Source organism: Cajanus cajan, chromosome 10, assembly GCF_000230855.2.
Source record: "Cajanus cajan strain Asha chromosome 10, NIPB_CcT2T_4, whole genome shotgun sequence".
In the NCBI taxonomy this organism is placed as follows: Eukaryota; Viridiplantae; Streptophyta; class Magnoliopsida; order Fabales; family Fabaceae; genus Cajanus; species Cajanus cajan.
In genome coordinates, this window is record NC_138526.1 from 45,856,220 (window position 1) to 45,878,205 (window position 21,986).

The 21,986-nt window shown below is 32.4% G+C and overlaps 3 protein-coding genes and 1 pseudogene across 4 annotated transcripts; 1 reads left to right on the forward strand and 3 right to left on the reverse strand.

Moving 5' to 3' along the window:
• Positions 1 to 992: 992 nt before the first annotated feature.
• Positions 993 to 1,762, reverse strand: LOC109817348 (germin-like protein 9-3). Its single transcript, XM_020382578.3, has one exon. The coding sequence runs from the start codon at positions 1,716 to 1,718 to the stop codon at positions 993 to 995; it is 726 nt and encodes a 241-aa protein (XP_020238167.2). The 5' UTR covers positions 1,719 to 1,762.
• A 3,761-nt stretch (positions 1,763 to 5,523) lies between these two features.
• NLP1 (nitrilase-like protein 1) lies at positions 5,524 to 9,325 on the forward strand. The gene is made up of 9 exons (XM_020382577.3): positions 5,524 to 5,727; positions 6,105 to 6,153; positions 7,054 to 7,145; positions 7,333 to 7,484; positions 7,558 to 7,604; positions 7,701 to 7,734; positions 7,998 to 8,164; positions 8,496 to 8,592; positions 8,848 to 9,325. The coding sequence occupies exons 1-9, from the start codon at positions 5,642 to 5,644 to the stop codon at positions 9,021 to 9,023; spliced, it is 900 nt and encodes a 299-aa protein (XP_020238166.2). The 5' UTR covers positions 5,524 to 5,641; the 3' UTR covers positions 9,024 to 9,325.
• Positions 9,326 to 11,063: 1,738 nt separating this feature from the next.
• Positions 11,064 to 12,530, reverse strand: LOC109817343 (FANTASTIC four-like protein (DUF3049)). The gene has a single exon (XM_020382572.3). It carries the CDS (start codon positions 12,120 to 12,122, stop codon positions 11,292 to 11,294), a length of 831 nt encoding a protein of 276 aa, XP_020238161.1. The 5' UTR covers positions 12,123 to 12,530; the 3' UTR covers positions 11,064 to 11,291.
• Positions 12,531 to 14,022: 1,492 nt separating this feature from the next.
• Positions 14,023 to 17,854, reverse strand: LOC109817340 (rho GTPase-activating protein 5-like; annotated as a pseudogene). Its single transcript, XR_014430391.1, has 5 exons — positions 17,385 to 17,854; positions 16,827 to 16,947; positions 16,569 to 16,688; positions 15,029 to 15,259; positions 14,023 to 14,740 (listed from the first exon to the last, which is right to left on the reverse strand). The product of XR_014430391.1 is annotated as a rho GTPase-activating protein 5-like (transcript).
• Between the last annotated feature and the right edge of the window lie 4,132 nt (positions 17,855 to 21,986).

Consider the following 21,986-nt stretch of genomic DNA (forward strand, 5'->3'; position numbering starts at 1 on the left):
CCTACCATCCTCAAACCGATGGTCAAACTGAGGTGGCAAACAAGGTTCTACAGCAGTACCTTCGTTGTTTCGTTCACCACAAACCTTCTCTTTGGGGCAAGTTCTTATCATGGGCCGAATGGAGTTTCAATACGTCGGTCAATGCTTCCACTGGTTTTTCTCCGTTTGAAGTGCTCTATGGTCGCAAACCACCCCTTATGCCTCCCATTCTCCCTGAAGATACTTCTAATGCTGCAGTTCAATCTGAGCTTGCTACCCGTGCTGCAATACTGCACAAGCTGGAGTCTAATCTTAAAAAAGCTCAAGAGACAATGAAGAAATGGGCTGACAAGTCTCGCCGGGAGCTACATTTTGCTGTGGGTGACTGGGTCTATATCCGTTTGCGTCCACGCAGGCAAACTTCTGTCACTGCGACTCATTCTGTCAAACTTATGAAGCGATTCTTTGGACCTTTCAAAATTTCGAGGAAAATTGGTTCCGTTGCTTATGAAGTTGAGCTCCCCCCTTCCGCGCGAATACATAACGTGTTCCACGTTAGCCTCCTGCGTCCGCATAAGGGTCCCCTGCCCTCCCCTCCTCTCTCCTTACCCCCGGTAATTGAGGACAATCACCCCATACTGGAACCTGCTGCTATTCTCGATTGGAAATGGGATAATTCTTCTAGTCCGCCTGCAGTTCTTGTCTTAGTCCACTGGCAGGGCTTACCACTTGAGGAGGCCACTTGGGAACCTTGGACCATCTTGCAATCTCAGTTTCACCTTGAGGACAAGGTGTTTCTTGAACCTGGAGGGGATGTAAGGAATACAAGTCCTAGTGCTGTTGAACCCACTGAGAGCACTACTACGCAAGCACTGAATGCACCAGAGGCACATGCAAGAAGGGTGAGACGTCCACCTCAGCATTTGGAGGATTATGTGACCACGTGCCCTGACCCACGCACAAAGAAGAATTCCGTTAGGAAGGATTGATTGAGAATATCCTTTTGTTATTAGCTAATGATTGTACTGCAAGGCAAATTGCCATTCGTGCATATATAGCACTTTACTGTATGGAAAAAGGAAAAGAATAGAAAAAAGTATTTGCTTTCTCTCTGAATTATCTCTTCTTTCTGTTATTATTCTCCTTTCTCCTGCTGCAGCACCTTCCACAACATCAGTCTTAAAGGCCAAAGCCAAGACCTTGTCATCAATGGAAGTGTTAAAGAGAGTGCTAGGAATCGACACAGTCCCAGCATTGGCACTTCCAAAGGCAGATATAGCAAATGCAGGCTTCTGAGCATCTGCATTGAGTTGGAAGTGCACGAGGCCCTTTGGAAACACAAACATGTCACCAGTTTGCAGTGTCTGAGTGAAGAGTTTATTTGTTGTGTCCACAAACCCTACTTGGAGGGAACCCTGAACAGTGAAGAGAAGTTCAGCAGAACGAGGGTGTGTGTGTGGTGGGTTGGTGCTGCCACCAGGGAATTCAAGAAAAGCATACGAGACACTTTGTCCATCAAGAGCTGGAAATTGTACTCTACTTGCCTTCAGAATTGTGAATTCTGAGAGAGAGGTGTTTCGTGAGAATATGGAACGGAAGCCGGTGAAGGTGAAGAAGTTGCCATCAATTGTGGTATTTGGAGGGGCTATGAAGTCAGTGAGGATGTCAGGGTCACCAGCCCTTGATATTTGCATCATGGCAAAAACATATAGGGTCAGTGTGAGGGCCTTAAAAGACATGGCTGAAAGTTTTAGCCAAAGAAAACTTAATTAGATCAGTGTGGTTAGAGCTTAGAAGATGATGTGCTTAGAATTTCATGATTGATGTATTTATAGTGTTTTGTAGCCTGCATGGTGGTCGTTTGTATTATAGCAACTATGGAGAATCCGAAGTAACTTTTATTGTGGTTTATTTCTGCCATTTAGCTAGTGGAAGGTATCAAAGAATTGTTAGAGACTAATAGTAAAATTTCATTCTCGAGTTCAACCACATAGCAACAGAAGTTAGCTTTTTTTTGAATTATTAAAGACGTAAGAGTTAAAAGCATATTATACATTTTATCCAAAAGTAGAGAGTATATTCTACCAGGCTTTAGCTTTTTATGTTCTTAAATATTTGCAGACAAACAAAATGGTAACAAGAATGAGCTTTGTAAGCATCAGATATCCAGCTGGATAATAGGTTGCACTTATTGGATCAAATGGAGCAAATAATGCTTTTCACATTGACCACACTGAAAGAAAGATATATCATTAACTTAAAAATGGTCTCATTTGAGCTTAACATTGCTTCTTCGGTCAAGTTTTTTATTTAATGCAAAATTGCCAATAACTTGAAATAAAAATTGAACGAATGTACCTGAGAAAATGAAGTGCAGGAATTGGTACCTTTTACATGTGTAGGACGTAACGTTTATTAGGAAACATGGTAGCGCTTGCAGAAGAAAAAAATTTAAGAGAAATATGAAATTATATTAACTGAAATGAGGAAAAAAGATGTATGTAAAAGAAGGTTTATATACTAACAAGTGAATCAATCTGTTACTAATTATTGACTAACACACTAATCAACCTATAACTAACTCACTTAATATATCTCCGGTACTGTTCCCCAAAACTTAATGATGATATGAGTAGGGGAGGGATGGCAAAAATACTCCTACCCGTGAGTATCTGCGGGTAAAATTCGCTACGGATAATAAATGGATAGACTAATTAGGTACCCGCGGATAATGAGGACGGATAATTTTTTACCCGTTTATAAATGGGGCGGGAGCGGGTATGATGATATCCATACTCGCGGATACCCGTTTAATAATATTTCTTAGATATTCTAATTATTCTTGTACCACATAACCCTAAAACTACACTCTCTCGTCTTATTTTCTTACAAAAGTGTGGTTGATGAAGTTACCAACATGTATTAAGCATGTTATAGAATTATGTTGGATATAATTTGATTAATTTTCTAGTTTTGATTGGACCAATAAAATTTATGTATTTTAAATTGTTTACTTTCGTTTGAAATTAATAGATTGAATTATTTTACCTTTGTGATGAAACTTTAACTTACTTGTGAGATTGATGTATTTTAAGTCATAGATTATCTTACATTTTTATTGTTATTTCAACAAAATTAACGTTAAATACAAGTTCAAAATTAACATTAAATTTTTATTTTTAATATTTCAATGATGTTAAATATAGACTTAAAATTATTTGTAATATAATTTTTTTAATTTCTTAAAAAATATATAAATATTCATGGATATTCATGAATATCCGTGGATATTCAAGAAATTCATGGATACCCGCTTAATGGATACTCGCACAGATATGGATGGGTATGGAGACAATTTTCATCTAGTAGAACGGGAGCGGATTTACTATTACCTCATGAGACCCTGTTACCATCCTTAAATATGAGTGAGGATTGTTAAACTTGAATAGTACATTAAAATTATGCATTTGTGGCTAGTACTAAAAATAGGACCCAACTGGCTTGTTAAACCAAAAAACTCATTAAAATAAATCATAGAACATATGAACTCTCCTAATATATATAGTATTCTTTGTATACATGTTCAAAAACTAAATCTTCAACAATAATTATAAGAGCATATTACTAAATATTTCTATCTTGGGTGTGATGGCCACACTAGCTAACAAATAGAACATTTCATAAATGTGACTTATTAAAATTGGTCTAATGACAAAAATTTAAATAGTTTATGTATAATATGTTTTAGGTTCAAATCTTATTTTTATTAAAAATAAATAAATGTTAAAACATCATATAAAAAACCAATTTTCAAACCCGTATCATTCATTTTTAAGCTTAATACTCACAAATAACGAATCCACCAAATAAAAAAAATTATATGTATAATTTTTTATATATTATTATTTAAGTTTAGATATATAAATTAAAAGAAACTATGTTTTTGGATTAAAAGAGTATGTGTGAGAAAAATGTAAAAATCAGATTATTTTAATATCTAATTATATGTATAATCGATTATATTCTAACTAATTAGATAATTATAATCAAATTTTATTTGGATAAGTTTGCTAAAATGTGATTTTTGTAATATTTAATTTTTTTTGAATACAACAAAAAATTAATTTTAGTAGAAAAAAGTTATTTGAAAATAATTCTAAGCTCTAAAATTTCAAATTCACGAAACTAATTTATTTATATAAAAAAAATTCGTTTATAAATTTAAGTTATTATCTCAATTGTCTCATGTGAGAATGATTTTCATAATTAAGAATAAAAATAATCAATTTTAATTTGTAAATTAAAATAAATAATTTATATTTAAAGATTATAAATTTGTTTGGATAAATTTTTCATAAATACTTTTAGGAGAAAAAATGAAAATGAAAATAATTTTTTCATAAACTAAAATTAATTTATTCAAAAATTAAAAATAATATTTTGAACAAGTTAATACTAGATAACTTCTATAAAATAACTTATGTGTAAGCTAATTTTATTTTTCAGAAACTTATTTTTTTTTTCTTTTATTTTATTTTCTTGGAAGTGTTTTTGGATAATTTTATCTAAACAAACCTTATAAACAAAATTATCATGTACCAATCATTATAATTATCTCTATCATTATTATCATTATCATAATTATTAAAACAGTTATTATTACCATTATTTTTACTAATAACATCAACATTATTATTATTCTCTCCACTAATATTTTTGTTATTATAATAACTATTATTATTATTATTATTATAGTCATCATTAATACTATTAATATTATTATTATTAGCATTATTATCATCGTTATTATTTTTAAAATCCAATCCATCAAATACATAGGTGATGCAATCACATAAAAGCATGATCTAAATACAAGGTATATTACCACCACCTAGATCAAAGTAAGATTCAAATTTAGAATATGAATATGGCTTTAAAGTATATTATCCTCTTCTAAACAGTCTTATGCTATTAAAACTATATTGGTTTGAATACAGTTTTTTCTATAAACACTTTTAAAAAGAAAAAAGAAAAAAAAACAACTTTTTTATAAAAAAAAATTCATCTGTAATTTATGAAAAAAAATTTATTTAATTTTTCTTTTTCTTCCAAATATGCTATAGAAAAAATTTATCCAAATAAATCTAAGTAGTTTTTTTTACTGAAATATCTAAGTAGTTTTTAAAGTATTATAGATCCTGCTGCCTGCATAATTTTTAAAATGATATTTTTAATTAATTTCTTTATATTAATGAAAATATATTAATTAGGAGCTAATTTAATGAATAGTCAAATAATTTAAAAATTATTTATATAATTTCTTTAAGGTGAAGGTGATACTTATTCTTCAAACCTTATTATATTCAACTGGGTTAAGTGGAAGTATTGTTCTCCTAAAAAAATCTAAAAAGTTCAGCTATTAGCTGGATTAAGAAATCAACGAGTAATTTTTTTATTGAAATTTTCTATTTATGGTTGGTGTTTTAAGATATTATTTTTCTAAAAAAAAAAAAACATAGAAGTAAGGTTTAATTTATGAGGAACATGGAATGCTATACACGCCTGTACTGCCATGTAGAGTGAAAAGTTGGCGGAATATATTCTATTTTCTTTAACGCAGTGTTCTTCACAAAATCTGAGCCCAATTACGTTGTTGGCGCAGATGGAGAAGCCTAGAAATGTTGTCGTGTCCGCTCTGCAGTTTGCTTGCACCGATGATGTCTCAACTAATGTCGCCACCGCCGAGAGGTAACAATTTTCCCTCTTTTAATTTCAATTCATTTGGGACTGTTCAGCCTTGCAACCCCAATTCATACTCTAAATCCTCAACTTGGTCACCAGTTTATGACCAGCCCAGGTCAAAAAATTTCATTTTTAAATCAGTGTTTGCTCCTTCGGAAATACCCGTTATGTTTGGGCTTGATCCCATGCTTTGTCTTCTAGGTTTAAAAATCTTACTCAGTTGTTGTCCTTTGGATTCTGTTTCTGCTTCTGAGGCTTTTCGAGCTTCGGTTTTTCTTTCCCTAGATTTTGTTTAAGTAAAAATAAAAGATAATTTATAGATTAAACAGTGGCAGAAATGAAATTTCTATGCATGTTATGTGATGCTTTTGACTCTTGTGCAGGCTAGTTAGAGCTGCACATAAACAGGGTGCGAACATTGTTCTCATTCAGGTGTGTATATTTAAAACCAGGGATGCCTTTCCCTGACTGTGATTCCTACTTATGTTACATGTCAAGTATTTACAATCTTTTGTTCACTTCTTTAATTGCTTGATAAGGTTAAGGTCAAGTAGGATGTATGCATAAATGAATTCTGTGCATTTTTTATTCATTGGTTTCAAAACCGTTTGGTAATTTGTTCACCACTCCTACTAAAAGTGATATTGTTTCAACAAAATGAGGAGGAGCAACCACCAACGTAGCAATGCAAATATTGAGGTTGTGAATTAGTTTGCTATATTGAGGTTGTGAATTAGTTTGCTTAGAGATGACGACCCTCGATTTATAGTTCACCAACTAGATTGTGTAAACCTTTTATATGATATTACTTTTTTTTTTATTTTTTTATCGTGAATAATACAATTCAATATTACAAATCTTAACAGGTTATGGCCTAGGACTTTGACTGGAGTAACACTGTGATATGCTAGATGAGAAATCTAGTGAAGTTATGAGAGAATCTGTTAGACAGGAAGCAGAATTGTACATCAGCAAGTTGCTTGTGCAAAATGGAATTTAGATTAGATTTGAATAAATTAAAGTTTACTTCTGCTTTGTTTGTTAATCTAATACGCAGCATTTGTTTACACTAAATACTTAGCCTTGATTTCTTAATAATGTTTATGATTCTTGAGTGTAATTGCTGACATGATGGACTGGTTTCCTGGAATTTTATTTATCTGAAACTACTGACTGACAAAAAGGATTTTTATCTTTTGATGTTTGTGAAGGAAAAACAGATTCCTTATTCTATCACTGCAGGAATAGAAATTTTACTGGATTTGTTAATTTTAATGGAAATCCCTGATCGTGTGTGTTTGGATCATATTAATGATGTGTGATTATTTTCAGGAACTCTTTGAAGGTTATTACTTCTGTCAGGCACAAAGAGGGGATTTCATTCAAAGAGCTAAGCCATATAAGGACCATCCCACCATCCTCAGGTAAAATAATTGAAAAAGTAGCTTATGTGATCTGCTTTATAGTCACTGCTTGCATGCCACTCAATGGACTGGAACCATATTATGGTGATGTAAGAGGCCAGAACAGAGAAGAATAAATATTGGCTTTGTCTTTTATGTGCATCATCCTGCAGTGAATCATATTCTTGTTTCAATGTTCATGATGTAGGATGCAGAAACTTGCAAAAGAGTTGGGTGTAGTCATACCAGTTAGCTTCTTTGAGGAGGCCAACAATGCACATTATAATTCAATAGCCATAATTGATGCTGATGGAACTGATCTTGGGATTTATAGAAAGTCCCATATTCCGGATGGACCAGGTATGCAATATTCAGGTTTTGTGTGTCATTTAGTATGTGTACATCCTATCTCATTAAACAATCTCTCCTACAGGTTACGAGGAAAAGTTCTATTTTAATCCAGGTGACACTGGATTCAAGGTGAGTGCTTAAGATAGCCTTAATTGGTATTCACTGTTTTAAATGGTTCTTTTTGATAACTGGGGAACATGTAACATTGAGGCTTTTGCTGAACAGGTTTTCCATACTAAATTTGCAAAAATTGGAGTTGGTAAGAACTTATAATTACTATAACTGTATGCATTCTGATCTTTACTCCTGTACTCAAACCTTTATTTAGTGTGGCTGTATCAAGAAAAAGACACAGAAAAATATCGAATCTATAAAAAACATTTTCTCAATTTTGACTTTAGCTTTGCTAAAGAAACCAAACACATTTTGGAAGCTGCATTTTTTCATCCTTCTTCCAGATAGGAAACTGAAGTTAACAATTTTTTTTTTCTTTTTCACTATTTTAATTAATTTTCATGTCAGCTATTTGTTGGGATCAGTGGTTTCCTGAGGCAGCCCGGGCAATGGTGCTTCAAGGTGCTGAAATTCTATTTTATCCTACCGCTATTGGATCTGAACCTCAGGATGGAAGCATTGACTCTCGTGACCATTGGAAACGAGTAATGCAAGGACATGCTGGGGCCAATTTGGTAGGTTTTGCATACAAGTTAGTAGTTGCCCATCCACATATATTAGCATTTATAATATGTCTATAAGGTTCATATCTTGCTCTCTTATGCTGTGTAATAGTGTATATATGCCATACTCGCATCTGTTTCTATTTCCTAATCTATAACTCCTTCAACAGTAGATATTGGATAAAAAAAGTCCAAGATGCATTATGCTAAAGTATGTACCAGAGAAAAATGATTTTTTTTTTTTCATCTTTTTTGCAAATATCAAGGGTTTTTTAACCCCTTGTGTAAATATGTTTGCCTAAACTTTCCAACAGATTTGATCAATTAATTTTGGAAAATGCAGGTACCTGTTGTGGCTTCAAATAGGATAGGAAAGGAGATAATTGAGACTGAGCATGGAAAAAGTGAGATTACATTTTATGGAAACTCCTTCATCACAGGTAATTGAGACTGTTTTCTTTTTGTCACAGAAGCACACCTTACTGGTCGAACAGTGAGGAAAAGCCCTTCATTTAAAAGATGATTTACTTTTTTCCACATTCATCCCAATCCCAACCTTTAACCAACTTTTCTTGCCATTCCCCCCCTCCCCTTTTTAAAGTGAATTTCTTTCCTTCATTTAATCATACACTTGGAAATATTAGCTGCCGGCATGAGTTCCCTGTTTCTATTTTGTTTTCTCTATCAACTTGCAGGACCTACCGGAGAAATTGTTTCAATTGCTGATGATAAAGAGGAAGCTGTTCTTATTGCTCAATTTGATTTGGACAATATCAAATCCATGAGGCATTCTTGGGGGGTATTCCGTGATAGGCGTCCAGATCTATATAAGGTCCTTTTAACATTAGATGGCAACAACCCTGTCCGGTGACAGAAAAAACCATTTTACTTTGTAACTGTTATGGAACGATACCTGGAATGTTTTAGCCTTTACAAACTTCCAGAGAATTTATCACTCACCAGGAAGGCAAGAGGATAACACAATTACAAGCTGCTAATTCCATGCAGTTCAATAAATATGTGGAATTAAAAATCAATCAGCCAATTAATTTGATGTTTTGTTGACCAATTTAATCATATATGATTCATTTGAATCATTTTGTTTACATGTATGAACATTATATTTCATTTTATGCAATTTCTGCAGGGAAGTATTTTTTGGAGTGTTCTAAATATGCTGTTTGCTTCGGAAGTGATTTGTTCTGCGGTTATACTGTTCTTATTAGCTTCTTATAATTTTGGAATGATCATTCATGTATTTTTTTTTTTTATTTTTTAAATTGAGCTATTGTGATACGTGAAAGTGTAACTAATGTAGACTTACATTTGGATTGCAGACAGAACAGTTTTGCATCACCTTTTTCCTGTTTTATTTATTCTTTTGTAATATAAACAAAATGCATCAAATTTTAATCCAATGTCGTGTTTTGATATATTTTTAAAATGTTTGAAAACAGAAGGTAAAACTCATTAAATTCTGTCTTATTTTAATACATTTACTAAATGATATCGATTTTTTATCTTGATAAAATTACCTAAGGATACCTTTCAGAAGAGGAAAACATGTTATTTTTCAGCCCTCTAAGCAGCTAGGAACACGTACCTCTTAACCACGCGGTATAAGAGAAACAGGTCCTCTTGGCCACTAGATATTTTTTATATTACGTGCAAGAAGGTTTGATCAACTTTACTCTGAAAAAGTAAAGAGAGGGGGGGGGGGGGGGGAGGGGGTTCAGAAAAATATTTGGTGGAGCTTTGTACTGTGTACGTGGATACCAGCAACAATTCCATGCTAGATCACCCCACCTTTCATGCGAAAAAAGAAAGGAAAATAGTATCTTCCCTTAATTTTTAAAGTACTTTTTTCTTTTCAATTTTTTTCATCGCATTTCTTATACTGTTTCATTTTTTTGCCGTCTTTTTTCTTCTCTTGTTATAAGATATTTTATGACAATTTGTCAAAAATAGCATTCCTTAGAACAACATCTGACATGTTCCGTGGACGTGTTTTCCTTTGTTTTTGGATTGAAAGGATTTTATTTTGCTCCAAGTCTTTGTTCTATTTACACAAAAAGACATTGGATATGTTTTTATAAGGAAAGGGTATTTCTTCTGAAAGACTTCTGAACTAAAGATCACATCATTCATTAGATTTTATGGACAAGTGATGATTTCACGTAATGAACAAATTAAAACGCGCTTGCATCTTTTGGCAAATATTATGTATTTAATTTGTGCAATCACTAAGAGCATCGAGTATGTTGCAGATTATATTTGACGTATTTTTGTCTAAAATACTAAGGTCCTGGATCACGTATTAATTACATGGTTTTATCTTGGTGCCCTTCTTTTCTTTTTCCGTGTGTCGTGTCCCTTTCACAATCTTATCGCTATTACCGTGATTACAGGTTCTGATTTATTTCTAGATTATCCTACTCCCTCTTGGATTTTTCTTCGTATTTTCTGTGGTAAGGGAAGTGCTTTGCGCGTTGCATTATTCAAATCAAATGTCATTCCCAACCTACATTCAACCCTCCCCACCATCAAATATTTAGTTAGAACTTTATGCTTATACGATCGAGGAAGACCAAAATAATGATGATTTCATTGAAAATATCTGTGTTTTGACCTTTGAGATTTGTAAAAAAAAAAAAAAAAACTTATATATGAAATGAACTTTGACGGCTAATTATACTCGGTTGAAACATTGGAACCGAATAGTAAATGTTATAGCTTAATCGATTGAACCGTATGAACATGCTAGTTCTATTCATCGAGCTGTGCCACATATGTAATAATAATAGCGTAGTATATATTTTTTCTTTCTTTCATTTTCTATAGCTTAAGATAATCCTTAGATAGCAATCTTCCTCGTTTCCCTCTTAAGTACTTCTTGTTGTTCTCACGTGAATTTCCTCGAATTTCCACTTCCCATAATTAAGAAACACAATACAATAGACCTGACTCGTTTGTTTACATAGGATATGCATGCAGGTAGCACGGGACAACAATATTGATACAAGATTGCAATTTTCTCCTTATTCCACCAATTTCGGAACACAAGGGACAAAAGCTAACATATTAAAGAAAAGAGTAGAAAAGCACCCCACAACAGTGCTTCCAATTCTTTTTTTCCTTCTTATTTTTGTAAACCTTCCTCAACATTCAAAATTTCTGCTCTTTCATCAAGTGAGTAACTAGTGACTTGAGCATCAATCTCTTTTTCTTCATTTACATGATCATCTGTCACACAATCATATTTTTCTTCGCCCATGTTTTCTTCTTCCTCCTCATATATACTTTCTATGTTGTCATCACCACCACTACTGTCTTCATCGTCATCTTCTTCTATAGGTTCATCTTCAGGATGAACAAAATGCAGCTTCAGCCTTCCATCCTCCCTACAAGCATGCAGAAACTCGTGAGTAGGAATCCTTATCTCTTTGAGAACAAACCTGCCATTACTCCTATAAGACCTGAAACAAACATAAGGCTTCCCACTCCTCCCTATGCATGAAATAGGAGGAGGGTACTCACTCACCCTTGACCTCCTACATTCTCCTTCTAAACTCACACACCTCTTCACACCCTCTTTCTCCTTATACGTTTCCCAACTCTCATTCACTCCACCCTTTATGTCTTCCACATCATCTGAACTCTCAAAGCCAAGACCCTCGGTGCAAAGGTGCAAACTCTCAGAACTCAAGGATGAGAAGCTATCTCTGCTTTTGTGCTTCTTGTTGGAGTTGTTTGTGTGGTTTACCTCACTAGATGATGGAGTAGAGGGTGATGATGATATAGGAATTGTACTGTCCTTGAAATGAAGCTCTCCAAATATCTCAGTGAAGGAGGGGGTTTGGTCAGTGGTTTTAACGGGCTTTATTTGGTTCCATGAGAGGGATTCAAGCAAAGTAGGGTTTTCAGGCATTAGGGTATCGAAGATTTGTTGTAGGCTTCCACATGTTGTCATGCCTTGCTTGCTAGCCAGTGTTTTTGCTTTGTGTATTACAAAACACAGAAAGAAAGAGAGGGAGGGTGTTGTACGTGCTAAGTGGTACTTTTGGTAGTTGAGAGATGGGGGAAAAGAGTAAAGAGACACGAAAATAGCATGAGTTAGAAAAATCGAGAGGAAGATGCTATTATATATGTAGTCGGAGGTTCTTCTGATTTATGGTATCTTGTTTTTTCAGTTGGTGTGGCATATAAATGGCCAATGGGTGGTTATGCTGCTTACGTAGCTTAGCTAGCAATTGGTGGCCATAAAAATCCTAGTAACTAACTATACGGTGAGATTTATCTTAATTCCGTTTTATTATTCATTATCCATAATAAGTTAAAATACAATACGGTAAGCGGATTTCTTAACCATCATGTTAGCAAAATCGATCCTAATTTAGTATACTATGTATTCCTAAAGTTGTTTTGGTACTCTCACCCTTATTAAAAGGGCTTCCAACCTGAATGTTTCCTTTATTACACGGTCATGGAAATGACTTGTTGACTTGGTATCTTCCAAAACATAGACCCTTTCTTGGGTCTAATACACGGATTGCATCAGGCAACAAATGCTTTCACCTTCTAGGTTTCTACCTAAATACATAAAGAAAGGTATAATCATTAATTTGTCTGTGAAGCTGATGATTCTTAATACATAAAAATGGTGTAACCATGAGCTTGCCTGTGCAGATGGAGCTCCAATTAGACGTTCCCTTTAGGAGAGGAAACAAGGGACAGGACCACAACTTTCTTGGTTTGTGAAGTCCAGATTTTGATGAATGATTCGATCCTGTTATGGTGCTGTCCAGAGTACAATGATGTGAACTACTTGCTCACATTCACTTACTACAGCCACACCCTTGTCTCCGATCTCTAAATTGTAGCACATTGAAATGTGGGTACACATTCAATTAATTAACTACTTTCACTTGTAACTGTCCAAGTGGCTCTGCTAGATTGAACATAGCAATTAGCAGGAAACGTGGCACGCTTATGTACAAGTGTCATGTGACTCCTGGTACCACATAATCTTGTTCGGATTGGTTAAAGTTATGCGGTTTCAGGATATGACCACCAAAACAAAGTTTATACGGTATTATCCCTTTTGCAATAATGCACACAAGGTGTCCTTAAGATGAATCTATGTTGGAGTTTGTACTCTATTATTATAAGACTAATAATTTATGGGTTTGTTCACTAATTCCCTATGAAACATTAATAGTATGATTAAACATTACAGTCCCATTCAGCTTTCTACACTGGGATAAGGCTACGGAATAATAGAATTGCCACAAACCAAGAACTTATGCATGCATACCTTCTAGTTCCACTATTCCCACTTGTGATCATCATTTGTCATTGGTGGAAAGAGGGAGAGGAATATTCGATTCAGCCCTTTATATTTGCCGAGTCCTTTCAAGAAAAATGGTTGGTTCTCAGTTAGCCCTCCCTTTCACTGCCCTGTCCCATTATAGAAATTTGCATACAATTAGCCCATAGATGCATTTTGGTGGGAAAGTAGCTTGCAACGTTTTCTTTTAAGTTTGATAGTTTTGTGGTTTTCCTTCCTCTTGATATTTCCCATCTCAATAAAACGTTATGCCATTGGTCTACCTTGTGGGGACCTGATGATGCCTCCCAAATCAATCATACAATATTTTTTCCATAAAAGTTGTAGCAAGTGAAGCTCTATTGTCGCTGTTATGGTCCAAGAAAAAAGGTTCCACTCATACCTAACCGCGTAGCATGTAAGTTTATGCCAAGCTTATTGGACCAGCAGCCATTAGGTGGAAGGAAACCATACTTGTATAGTTAAGGATCCAAAAGTGCAATCGTGAATGAATTTATGATTAAGGAATAATTATGAACAAAAGTAAACACACAGGGAATGAGATTTCATTACAATGTTAGTGTGATCATATAGTACTATTGTTGGAATCAGATAAGTTAAACAAACACAGGAAAAAATTAAAAGATAAAACATAAGGAGCCACTCACAAACTTCCCCTAGCAATTTGCAACTTGAGATATAAACAAACTTACAATGCCACAATGTCAAATAATCAATTTACACTTCAGTGCTTCTTTAACTGCTAGGCTTTGATATGCGGCTTAAATTCCCAATCCCTTTTTCAGTAACTATTTGATTGATCACAGGTTGCTGCCTTTGGTCTTTTTGGACTCTTTTCTAGCATTTGACTTACTTGATTGACCAGTTTTACCCTTCCCCATGTTTCCTACGGGTGGAAACTCACAATACAAATCCTCATTGCAAACAAGATTCTCAGAAGTGTTTGTCAAACTGCCAGATTCCCCTCCAGTTGAGATGTTTTGGAGTGATTCAGGGGAACACTCTAAGGCAATTTTCTCTAGAACAAAGTTTTCCTGAGACTCTTCTTTTTCTGCTGGAGTCTCTAGCTGAAAGGACTCCAAAAGTCTATGGTCTCCATTACCATCAGAAGGTTTTAAATAATATCTAGGATAAGGTTCTACCACAGAATCCTTTCTTTCCCGCAGAGTCCTTAATATGAGTGTCTTCAAGAAGTTCATTACTTGAACTGCATACATCAAAGCAGTGAAAGGGTCTGCCATCTGCAATCGGAAAGACCAAACATCAGATAGAACAAGTATGACATTGGCTTCTTTATTTACTCTTGGGAAAACAGCACTGCAAATAATTCAGTTAAGGTAAAAGTATTGACTGCCGCCAATATCAAACAAATAGTACAGATAAGATTTCCCACAGAAAAAACATTAACTTGATTTCAAAAGATGTTCATATGCAATTTAATAGAGGAGAAAGTGAAAATATATAGCACTTATATAGTTCATCTTTTCTTCTCTACAATCACTTGAGAATGAAAAATTATGGAAACACACCTGAGTCATGTTTGGTGCAAAAACCATGGCAATGTTGCGTGCATTCATCTTATTAAGATGTTCTTGTTGGACAACATCAGCCATCAGATTGATGGCCCAGTCTAAGAGTGAAGCTTCGGTATGAGGTAAATTCCTCACTAGTTCAGCGCATTCCTCCTCAGTCTGGCATTGCATGACCTGCTCTGGGGATATTGAATCCAGAATGCCCGTTGGAAGTTCCCTAAACCAAGCCTTAAAAAAATACAAGAATATCAAAATAAATTATCATATAGTCTATAATAACACATTACCATCTCCTTTTTGCCAAGACAAAAGCACACAGTCAAAGATTAGATTATATCCCTTCATAAACCAGATGGTTTGCTACGTACGAGAGTTTAATTAAATGGGATTACGTGAATAGATTCTGTTAATTACTGCTTGGACAAAACTACACCTATAAAGGTAATGCATTCCAATTTCCAACAAAAAAGTTGGGAAACTTTGTTATATTTGTCCTAAATAAATGAGTCGACAGAGGATGATACGGATACAATGGATCAGCGTATGGTATAGGGAGAACAGAAAGCAGACAGAAAAATTAATTTTCTCGTATAGCTTGTCTACAAGCAACAAAAAATGGAAAGATAAAATTGTTTTACAAATCATTTATAATTATAAAGAGTCACATGCTTGATGATATTAAAATTCTTAAAAGAACAAAAAGTACAACCGGATGGTAAGACATGTGTTTCAAGTTTCCACTTTCCAACAGGATCATAAAGTTTTCAGATTGCAAATACTAGTATTGTAGTGTTTATTTTGTTTGTTGGGTTTATCGAACATTGAATTAAAAAGGAAAAATTAATCCGTAATTATGAAGTATTTTTATATTTTAAAAAATTAGAAATTTGGATAAGTATAGAAGTGGCAATAGAATATCTTGAGATGCAAGCAAAGTTTTACATTATTTAAACAAGAAGATAAACATGAGTTTATATACACATAATTATCTCCATTGGTAGAGAGGCCATTTAGATGGTGTCTAAAAGTAAAACGTAAAGGCTTGGGCCCAAAGCGAACAATATCTAACCAGTAGAAACACTTGTATATGTGTGGTTTAGATTGTTGGGATGCAACCAAAGTTCCACGTCATTTATTTGATGTGATTTGACGTGAATATTAATTAAAAAAACATTTTCGGAAAATGAGAAGATAGAGATGAGATGCAACAGAACGAATATTACATGGGTAGACAATTGTACTATTCATCTGATTTAGATACGCAATGTGGTACTATTCAGTCAAATACACTTTGGTAAATTCCTTTCTCCAATCAATTACATGTTGAATCAATTCTATGCACTCATGATTCTGTTACATGTTAGATCTATAACAAAAAAACGTATTGGCTTTCTGTCTTTTTTGAAAATAGTAGTAAAAATAAATATTTCCACCAGCAAAAGCAATGATCACAGAAGAGACTCTTTTTTGTCAACATGATCATTCAGTTCAATTCACCAACAGAGGAGTCAGAAGAAATCATGTTGCAATGTTATACCTTAATTAACCCTGCCAAACAATGTACATCAATGCCTTCTGGGACCACTCCCAAATTCAATTGATCCCTAACATGTTCCTCTTGACCATTGTCCGCGTTAATTCTGAAAATCCCCTCCACCTGCACGTGTAAACTCAACAATTAAACCCAGCAATGCCATTCAATTGATGCATTCAAAAGCATGACTATCATTTTTGAGCATCCAATTAATAACCACCAACATCATGAAAAATTCACAGACAAATGTACATGATCAACCTGCAACCCTCCTTGAGCATACAGATGCCTTTGCATCAAGAGCAGAATCGTTGGCACACTGTTCCCTCTTGAATCATACGACAACTGCATGGATTCTGTCGAAACTCCAAAAACAGATGCACTACATGTGAAGAATCAAACAAAATCGTAAAGAAATAAATAAGTAAAACAATACACACACAACCTTCAAATCAAAGAATTTAATTAAAATGCAGTATTTAACTCATACAATAACTTCATTAAAATTCATTTAATATGATTTTTATTAATTGACAACGTAAAAACACAAATAAAAAATCATAACGTGCATTAAAACAACACATAACTTTCCTCTCAAATATTAAAAACTAATGAAAACCAATATGCATTTGGAAATGTGACTCTAGCTCAATGATGAAGAATTGTGTTCATCTCATGTAACGTATATGTATATGCATGGACACACATTCTTAGAAATGTAGGTTTGTGGCTGACTAAACCCTACAAAACTGGTTCTTATATATATATATTCTCTGATAAGGTAGTGAACGTGTGATCTCCAAACACACCTAGCACTACCTAGCACTAGGAGGTCTTCTGGGGACTTCAGGTTCGAACTCAACGGGCAAGCCCAAGAAGCCGTTGAACCTGTCAAAGGTGACATGCGCAACATGGCGCACGTTAGTTGGGGAGCCAATGTCCATGTCCATGTGGGAGAGGTTAGTGCGAGCAGGAAGGAAGGATTTCCTGAGAAGGGTCAGGAGAAGAGCGAAGAGAGAGAGGTGTGGTCGGAGAAAAGCATAGCGAGAGAATGAAGAGAAAGGGTTAGAGGTGGTTGAGGTTGTCCTTGTCTTTGTTGGTGATGAAGAAGAAGCAAATTGGGGTGGGGAGTGGAGGACCTCGGTCATGGCTGGCAATGAAAGAGGCCTTTACTTGGAATATAAAAAACGAAAGAGACAAGATTTTGTGATCACTAAATGCCAATGCTAAGCTAACGCCTAACAGTTATGAGTTGGAGTTGGATTCAAGGAAAGTGTTTGTAGGTTGTGGGACGTGAGAATCATTAACTCCGTTTTTTTCTTTTATATATCTTGCGTGTTGTGGAGCGTTGAACCAGTATTCACGCTTCTTGTTTATGTGTGTTAGACTTAGAGTGAGTGAGTGGAGAGAGAGAGGTAGAGTAGAACTAAAGACAGATAGACACACAGTGAGACATGAAGAGGGTGATTACCTTTTTTTAACAGGGTTCAGTATTAGTAATATATTCAACTCTCCTTCGCCACAAACAAACTTTTATTTATTCTGAATTTAATAAATGGAGTGACTCACCCCTTATATTTGTAAAAAATCTCTACTATTAATTTTTTAAAATTTTACTTTTAACTCTTGTATAAATTAATTTTAATTTATAAAAATTAATTATTTTAATTTTTCTTTATATTCAACTTTCCTAGAAGTACTTCTATATAAATTTATCCAAACATATCTTTAGTTACTACCTTCTTTCTAACCCACCTTTATACCATAAAAAAAAATAAAAATAAAAAGCACTAGTATAATATAGAGAAAACATATCATATTTCAATGATTTTTTGGAAAAAAAAATGAGAATGATTAATCTTATATCTTAAAATTAAAATAAAAAGGGTGAAAGTTTAAGATTATAAAAAAGCAATTAAATTTGTAATCATAACCAACATTTTCACTCTCAAGTAGTGTTGATAAAGATGATGATAAAAATAATAATGATGATAATGATAATATTTACGATAAAAATAACAACACAACTGACATGATTATCATTTTTATAACTCTCATCATTATGACAATTATCATATTGACATCACTTTTACCTCTAACAACATTATCAATACTATCACTACTTTTACTATCATTTTTAATGTCATTGTTGTCACGAGCTATTATCGTTATCATAATTAATAGGAAAAATTACACTAATCCTCCATGATGTATTTTTAAATGACATACATATTTTTAGTTTTTAAGTAAATATTATCCTCTTATTTATTTATTTATAGAAGTGACACATATAATCATTTATATAAGATAACAACATTTGTAAATAAAAGAACAAATAATTAATGCAAGTGTTAACAATTGAATAAAACTTAATTTTTTACTTAATTTTAACTCTCAAATTATATTTTAAATTTAAAATTTTCAATCATTTTCACCTAAAAAGTTCTATTCTCATATAATATGTCTTAAATATATATCTTTAACTAAATGTAAAAATTATAATAATTAGCTAAACATGATGATGTCTTAATAAGATACTGTAAATTAATATTTTTTCAAAAGAATTTATTGAAATCCTAGCTTTTGATTATGAATGATCAATAGAGTATTTATTGCCTATAGTAATAATTAATACGCGTGAGATTGCGTTCATTAAATTAAAAAAAAAATCATTTGCTTTTATTCTTCATGGAGTAGTTTTATCCTGTGTATGGAAGATTTTTTATTTATTCAGAATTAGATGAACGTTAAAAACATATTTATTGTCTAAAGTTTCGTTAAATTAGAGATAAAAGGATCCGACGTATCTTTAAGTTGACTCGTCGCGTTCTGATTCATCCCATGTATATAATGTTGAGTTTAACGATTGATTTTGTAATATTATAAAAGTAATGGTATATATTTTTATAATAATTTTTAAAAGTTATATTATTTTATAAAGAATGTATTAACTAAAAAAAATAGTTATATGTAATATTTAGATATTATTTTTAAATTTTATATTTAATAATTAATAAAATCAGTAAATTTATTGAAAATTAGAGTGTTTATTAAGATATTTTATTTTTATATATATAATCTTTATTCTATAACATCTAACTAGTTTATAAACTCGTTAAAATATTAAATTACTAAAATATAACATAATAATTATAGATTATTGTAAATTTATTTATTTATTTTTAACATAAGTTTAACAGTAAAAAAATTCTAAATTTAAAATTGAAAAGACATTTTTTTAAAATGCATTTGAATTCAGTTTATATTAATAATAATAATGTTATTTTAGTATAAATTATAGTATAGTTCAAACTTAAAAACTATATAGTTTACTAAAATATAAAATAGTTTAGTTCAATTTTTTGGAACTATTTTTTAGTTTAATTCAATTTAATCAAACTATAATTATAATTTAGTTTAGGTCACATATAATTTAATTTAGTTTAACTATTTGAACAGTCCTTCTTGCATGTACAACTACTAGAGATTTGCCAAGACCTTTGAAATCATCGTCAACTCTACCGTGAAGGCCAACATGTGAGATTACTTTTTGCTCACCTCACAACAAAAGTCATATTTAGAATAATTTTGATTATTTGATAGTATAAAAATCTTCGCAATAATGGTAAATAGAAATTAAAATTTTTATTTCATTATTTATTTATTTAAATATTATTGCTTAAATTTTCTAAATATAATTTAAACTTTAAATATTGATACATTACATTAAATTAAATATGAGTTAATCATCTATACACTGTCATTGTAAATTTTTTTTACACTGGCAACCAATTATATTTTTAATTGTGTCATGTCACTATAAACACATTTACTTTTAACAATGACATGACACAATTAAAAAATATAATTGGTTGCCAGTATAAAAAAACTTTACACTAGTAATGTATAAGTGATTAACTCATTAAATATACTCTTATCTACAAAGTCCAACATAATTTTTAAATAATCAGGTTTCTTAAACATGTTGTTTGTTAGGAGTTGAATACTAATATATATATATATATATATATATATATATATATATATATATATATATATATATATATATATATGAAAAAAAATTGTTGAGAGAAATAAAACTCACTTTAGTGATATAAATTTTGATTTAAAGACTTTTATCTTGTTTCGATTCCCATTTAACATAGTAAAATATATACTTTTTACTCATGAAATTTATTTAAACATGAAGATGCTGGTAAGAATGAGAGAAACTTATTAGTTGTGAGTCGTAATTAAAATTTGATTGTGACTTGTGATCGTAACATCTTTGACTATTTTAGACATTTGACCCATACTTGAGGAGATTATATTGGTTTTAGTGATGTAAGCCCTAAAACACGTGAAACCTATTGTGTTTTGGTGGCTTTGTTCTGAGGTCTCGTTTTCCCTGTTTCAAGAATGAGAGTAGATTACTAGAGCATGGATTCAAAACACATGAAGCCTTATGACTGTGAATAATAGAGGATGAAAATGTGCAGTGTGCAAAATGATTATGTGGCTATGCCTTTGTAGTTGCACAAGCTGTAATTTCTAATAGACTGATACAAAATGTGGTATGGCGATGGAGGAGGTTGTGTTGTTTATGGCCTTTGATATGGAAGCATAATGACACAACATGCTCAATTATAATAAGGCACTACAAAATGATTATATGACCTTTCATGATATAAACATGCTAAAATCACTTTTATAATTGGGTTAATTTGTTTTACACTACTTTAGTGGATATACCAACCAACATTTAATGTATTTGAATATGAATTTAATGCTCAAACATCGGATATAAAATAAGTTTACACCGTCAATTAATCGAATATTATTATTGATATATTTATTTATTATAAGATTTAATAATTTACCATAAATAATAATTTATGATTAATAATGGTGTAAAATTAACTTATATTACATAGCTTGATTTCTCTTTGAACATGACAACAAACCATATAGATTTTCTTCAAATTGAAGCATCTGTTTTAGATATGGAAATACAAAGTTATATAACCGGTAATTCAAATTAATAAAATAAGATGTAACAACTCTACAATCAAAAATGATTGTTGGATACCTAACAACCTATTTAACACATGAAAGAAAGAGAAATAGAAAAATAAGTATATGGATATAATAGGTGATATGAATAAATAGGAAGAAAGATAAAGAGAATTTGTTTGAGTGTTGATGAAGTATTTGCAAATAAAGGGTGTCTAAATTTCGTTATTTCTCATCAATAAATTATATGTGTTATCTTGCTCATTATTATTTTTATTAACACTTACAATTCTAAATTGGCAGATGATAAACACACCTCCACTCTCGTATAAATACACCTCCTTTTTAAAAAATATATATATAAAAGTCTAAATTACCCTTAAAAAAATGAAATTTCTAAATTTACAC